This window comes from Ambystoma mexicanum, chromosome 8 (genome assembly GCF_040938575.1).
Source record: "Ambystoma mexicanum isolate Mex_15411 chromosome 8, UKY_AmexF1_1, whole genome shotgun sequence".
Lineage (NCBI taxonomy): Eukaryota > Metazoa > Chordata > Amphibia > Caudata > Ambystomatidae > Ambystoma > Ambystoma mexicanum.
In genome coordinates, this window is record NC_090929.1 from 466808493 (window position 1) to 466815003 (window position 6511).

Sequence of the window (6511 nt, forward strand, 5' to 3'; positions counted from 1 at the left end):
AAGACGATGATGGGGATCAATATTTTCATTGCCACATTTACCCATGATGGTATCCAGCTGAACAAATTGTCGAACCATGTGCTTTCTTCTGCTCCTCCTTCAGTTCTCATTCTCTCCCCTAAATTGTGCACTGCTGTTATCACATGGGAGAGTGTCCCGTTATCAGCAACTTCCGTTGGCACGCACGTGCAACACGCCCCCCCAATTATTTCAGCAAACACCACCGTCCATTGCCGTGAGGAGATCTAAGACATATCTGTTTTGCATTGTCATTAGGCGCAGTGCGCGGAGCTCTATTTTTATCACGTTGAACCCCTCTTCAGTGTCGTTGGCCAGTTGAACGAGCTCTCAGTGCACTATCTGCAACCATTTGGCGTTTGCTCGTCCTTGCAGTCCCGGGGCAAGAAGTGAGGTGAAAAATGTCTCTGCTGATGAAAAGAGCTTGTACTTCTGCGGGATCTCAGCAAGGAGTTTCAAAGATTCGGATGAGATGTAATTGGAGAACCTTTTACTTCGTGTCAATCTTTTCTTTAGTTCATATTCTGACAATAGTTCATATGCTGGAGCTTCTGTTCTTAATAGTTGGGGCGCTGTCGATTGTTCAGCCGATTGCCCTGCTGCCGATATGATATGCCAGCCAATTGCTCTGCTGCCGATATGCCAGCCGATCGCTCTGCTGACCCTTGGATATGGCTTTCTGGTATTACCATCAAGGCTGTGTGGAGGGTGGCTAGAGCACAAGTTCCTTTCCACCATGCGGGAGGTGCAGGTCAGCTTGTTTGCCACAAACCCAATACATATCCATTAGTGCAGCTTTGATTTTTTCATGTCGGGTATGATTACCGTTTTGTTACATCTCTTTGTCTCCGCCATGTTCACTTTTCCTTCCCCACTGAAACACAGTTCATGTGGCACTTCTTTTTGTATTTTGATAGGTTTTTCTAATGCTGTGACCCACGTTAGCTTTGCGACATGTTGCGACCAGATGGGGCCACATACCTCTTTTATCCATTGGAAAGTGTCATTTGATAGGCCTCGAAGTGCTTGGAATTGTTTCTTCGTGCCATTTGTTTTCTGCATATCGCGTCCCCTTGATGACAAGAAATGGTTCCTTGAGGCAAATTACTCCTTGGCGTCTGCTTGTGCATGTTTTCTCATTCTCCAGCTTTTCCAATGTGACGGTGTGCGCCTGGAACATGCTCTTTATTCTGCATAAAACCAGATGAATTAAACATTGGGCCTCCGACAAGGGCACTTCCTGTGATACTAACATTTTCGGTGTTCCTGATGCGTGCAGAATGAGTGAACAGACGTAGCAGCTTCCATTTGTTGCTTGCTTCGCCGTGGCACTCATGTCAGAATACCATTTATTTGATTGATCAGGGTGGCGGGGATCTTCTGTTTCGTCTAACCCAGACATGGGCAAACTACGGCCCGCGGGCCACATACGGCCCGTTAGGCTTTTTAATCCGGCCCGCCGAACTTGTCCAAATTATAGTAAAAACCTCCTTTTTTTCCCCTTTGCCTGCAATGCCCACGTTTCCCCAATAGATGGTGCACTCAAAACACATTGACCGTTGTTGGAGTGGCGCGTATTTCTCTTTATTTCACTTTAATTTTCACTTCGTTTCACGTCACCATTAAGCCCTTCTGTAAAAATGAGCGGACCAAAGAGAAGGAAAGTGGACAGCGAATGCCGAGTGTTTAATAAGGAGTGGACAACAAAATACTTCTTCACTGAAGTCCGATCAACGGCTGTATGTCTGATATGCCAAGAAGCTGTTGCGGTTTTCAAAGAGTACAATATCAGCCGTCACTTTGCCACGAAGCATGCAAACTATGCTAGCAAGCAGTCAACACAAGAACGGGCGGCTACTGCTCAGAGGTTGGCAGCTAATTTACAGAGTCAACAGAACTTTTTTCACCGACAAACTGCAATTCAAGAGTCAAGTACCAAGGCAAGTTATTTGCTGGCATTCAAATTAGCAAAGGCTAGCAAGCCTTTCTCCGAAGGCGAGTTTTTGAAAGAGTGCATGGTAGAGACAGCAGGTCTCTTGTGTCCGGAGAGCAAAGCCAAGTTTGAAAAAATCAGTTTAGCACGCAGGACAGTGACTCGCCGCGTGGAACTGATTGACGAAGATATAGTCAGCGAGTTAAACAAAAAGGCGGAGTCCTTTAAGTTATATTCACTAGCACTGGATGAAAGTAACGACATAAAAGACACTGCTCAGCTCCTAATTTTTATCCGAGGAATTAACGACAGTTTTGAGATAACGGAGGAGCTTTTGAGCATGGAATCACTGAAAGGGAAAACGCGAGGAGAGGACTTATATGAACAGGTGTCTGCTGTCATCGAGAGAATGAAGCTACCTTGGAGTAAACTTGCCAATGTCACCACGGATGGATCGCCAAATTTAACTGGAAAAAACATCGGGCTGCTGAAAAGAATCCAGGATAAAGTGAAAGAAGAAAACCCTGACCAGGATGTTATTTTACTTCACTGCATCATTCATCAGGAGTCTCTGTGTAAGTCTGTATTGCAGCTTAATCACGTCGTGGATCCAGTTGTAAAACTTGTTAACTTCATACGAGCAAGGGGACTTAATCATCGTCAGTTCATTACGTTCCTGGAAGAAACTAATGCGGATCACCAGGACCTACTTTACCACTCTCGCGTCCGCTGGTTAAGTTTGGGGAAAGTGTTTCAACGAGTCTGGGAGCTCAAAGACGAGATTCGCTCATTTTTTAATTTAATGGGGAAATCCGAAGAATTCCCCGAGCTGAGCGACACAAACTGGCTTTGTGACTTTGCGTTTGCTGTGGACATATTTTCACACATGAATGAGCTGAACGTGAAGCTACAGGGGAAAGATCAGTTTGCGCACGACATGTACACAAATGTGAGAGCCTTCAAATCCAAGCTGGTTTTATTCTCCAGGCAAATGTCAAACAAATCTTTCGCACATTTCCCCACACTAGCCGTGCAGAAAGAGGCCGCCCGAAATGCGAAGAAATACTGCAAATCACTGGACGATCTGCACAGAGAATTTTGCCGTCGGTTCTGTGATTTTGAAAAAATTGACAAGTCACTTCAACTGGTGTCCTGTCCCCTGTCACAAGACCCCGAATCAGCACCGCAGGAGCTGCAATTGGAACTGATCGATCTTCAGTCTGACTCCGTCTCAAAGGAGAAGTTCAAGTCTCTTAAACTGAATGACTTTTACGCTTCACTTAACGAGACCGCGTTTCCAAACCTCCGGAGGACGGCGCAGAAGATGCTGGTGTTGTTTGGCTCGACCTACGTGTGTGAGCAGACGTTTAGCGTCATGAAAATCAACAAAGCCCATCACAGATCCAAGTTAACTGACCAACACCTCAGATCTGTCCTGAGAATTGCCACAACAAAACTAACTCCAGACTTTGATGCACTGGCAAAAAAGGGAGACCAACAACACTGTTCCCACTGAAATGGTGAGTTTTTCTGCTGTGTTATGAAAAAATGCATATGGAAAGTTTGGAAGTGCGTCTTTTAATTAAGAGCAATGCGCATTTACGCACAGCAGCGGTACAGTAGCTTAATTAACACGCCGCACATCGCTCTTAATTTAAATTTAAATTTTCAGCTGCAGGTAGGATATTTAATACAGCCTATGTCTGTGTGCTTGGCAACGATACACGTGTACTGTTTGCGCGTGAAGGCGAGGGCGTCCGTGGCGAGTTTGTAGAGCGCGCGGTCAGGACAATCCATCCATGATTTTGCGGAGTTTAACACAAGTAGATATTATTGAGCTTGAGTATTTCGTTGTGTAATAATATGTTTTGAATGTTGAAAGTGATTCCATTTTTCAATAAATGTTGATTTCTTTAACTTTGCACCTTCGATTGAAACTTATTAAAAACAGACGCAATCTTGATAAATCACAGTGCGTATGTTATTTTAATCTATTTACATTTCCTCCTCACAGTAGCTGCGAAATAGTATGTAAATGCCATATCTTGCATATTCCTTGAGACAAATTTATTAACTGATAAGGGCTATTTTTCACATTTGAAAGACAGTTAATAAGTTGGGTTGTAGTGTTCTTACTGTGCTATGAGGTTTGCACACACTACATTTAATGCTTTAGTATATCCGGCCCAAACACTCCCTCCAAATGCACCTGGCCCGGCCCCTCTGTCAAATTTTAAAACCCATTGTGGCCCGCGAGTCAAAAAGTTTGCCCACCCCTGGTCTAACCCCAGGTCGTGATAGATGTTGTATCTTTTAAGTCCTGCCCCCCTTTTTGTCCTCCTCCTCCTTCCTTCCTGGTTATTGTTTTTCACCTTTTTGTAATGTATTGGAAACATTCCGGCCCATGTTGTATCATTGCTATTCAATATGGCATGTGTATCGTCATCAGTAGCAGCAATGTTGTATGAGGTAGGGTGTATGGTTGTCTGTGCATTAATACTAGTGTTAATTAAATCATTTGTCCAATAATAGTCTCCATCATATTCGTTATATCCATAAGCATTACTCATATTTACATTAAAACGTAACACTGACACACTTGTTGATCCTACAGTGATGTATTCTGAGGGTTGCATCACATCTGTTTTGTTGACATTAATCTCATGTGACTCTTTCCATATAGTCTTTACCCCAGTCCATATCATTTGCGATCCCTCTCGTATCATGTTAGCCCCTCTTCCCCCCCCTCTGCATGTCATTAACAAAGGATAAAAGGGTATAATACCAAGCTGCGAAAAACAACATTACTGACATCAAAATTGCAGCGCATTTCAAAACGCATTCAACGTTACTTAACCTTTTAGCCCTAATGGCGACCCTATCACTATCTAACATTAATTTGTTCTCCCCAATTGTAGGTCGTTGGGCCATTTTTCACCTGGAGAGCGTTATAAATTTGTTAAGTCACCCCAATATATACATGTATTTACATTCTTGTTCAACTTCGTGTTTAATCATCATTTTCAGTCATGCTTGTTCTTTTACTGTATTGCACATGTACCTTTGCTATAGAGATAGTAATCGGAACAAAGGTGGGAGATAGAGAGGGAGAGATAGTGGAGGTGTATAGACAATATGTCAGCCAATTAAAGAGGAGAGGAGGAAAACACAGAAAAGAAGGAAGGAGGAGATAAGCCGTGCAGAAAAAAATACATATCATCACTTTTATCTTTGCATATTCTTTTTACTGACAATTTTGTTATTTTTTTTCAACCTCATTTGTAGTTCCATTGGTGCTATCTTGCTCCTCCTGGGGGATTGTATTATCGTGTGCCCTCCTCACATCGGATAAGTGCACCCAATACTTCAATCCCTTTACCTTCACCGCGTTGGGTGTACTATAAATGACCTCATAAGGGCCATGAAACCTGGGTGAATTCCACCTTCTCACAAAGCTGCGGACGTACACATGTGCTCCTGGCATCAGTGGCCCACTTGAACTGTCTGTGGCCGGTGTGGTGGTATCAGTCGCCACATTTTCAGTAAAAGGCGGTGCTATTTGTCGCGCTATGCTGCGTACTGCGCGTGTTAACTGGGATAGGTATTCCTTGAACTCTTCACCCAGCACTGTGGCAGCCCTGTGCGCATCTGAGGCTCTTCTAATAGGGGATACTGGCGTGTGTATTTGCCTCCCAGTCACTATTTTGTGGGGGCTTAGATGGTGGTCTTTACATGGTTGCGTCCTGAGTTGGAACAGTGCTAGGGGCAAGCAATACACCCAGTTTTTCTTCAATGTGTTACACAGCTTAGATAACTTACTCTTTAATAATCCGTTGATTTTTTCTACCACTCCATTCGCCATTGGATGATAAATTGAGCATAGTTTGTGTTTTACCCCCAACAGTGATGTCACTTCCTTAAAGAGGTCATTCACAAAGTGTGTACCGTTGTCTGATCTAATGACATTGCGTATTCCCCATCGTGAGAACACCTCCCGCACAAGGAACTTGGCCGCACATTTTGCGTCCGGGTGGGGACATGGGCCCGCTTCCACCCACCTTGAAAAGGGGCACACCACCACAATCAAATATCTTGCTCCATTACACCACTCTCCCATATCAGCATAGTCTATGTGGAGCTCTCTAAATGGTCCTGTTGGTCGGGGCAGGGTACCGCGCAGTGTTCTTAATGTCATTCCTGATTTATGTGTTTGGCATGTTATACATTCTACAATGAATTTTGACAGGTGCTCCTGCAAATTGGGGACGAACCAGTGTTCCTGGATATCTGCGGCAATGTGTTGTTTTGCTATATGGCCAGGGAAATGCAGCTGTTGGAATGCTATTTCTAGGAACTCTATAGTCATTACAACCTTTCCTGTTGTCTCTTGCCTCCAAATGAGATCTGTGGCTGATTGTTTACATCCCCTTTTGCTCCACAGTTCTTGCTCTTCTGTGGGCGCTCTTCTTTGTAACTCTATTATCTGCGCTATTGGCGTATTATTGTATGCTTCCTCTTGTGGATCTGTGGTGGTTGCTTTTGCAATGCATTCGAGTGTTG

The 6511-nt window shown here is 43.9% G+C and overlaps 1 protein-coding gene across 1 annotated transcript; it reads left to right on the top strand.

The window, feature by feature from the left end:
• The first annotated feature begins 1658 nt into the window (after window positions 1-1658).
• Window positions 1659-3467, top strand: LOC138471982 (general transcription factor II-I repeat domain-containing protein 2-like). The gene has a single exon (XM_069609887.1). It carries the CDS (start codon window positions 1659-1661, stop codon window positions 3465-3467), a length of 1809 nt encoding a protein of 602 aa, XP_069465988.1.
• Window positions 3468-6511: the final 3044 nt, after the last annotated feature.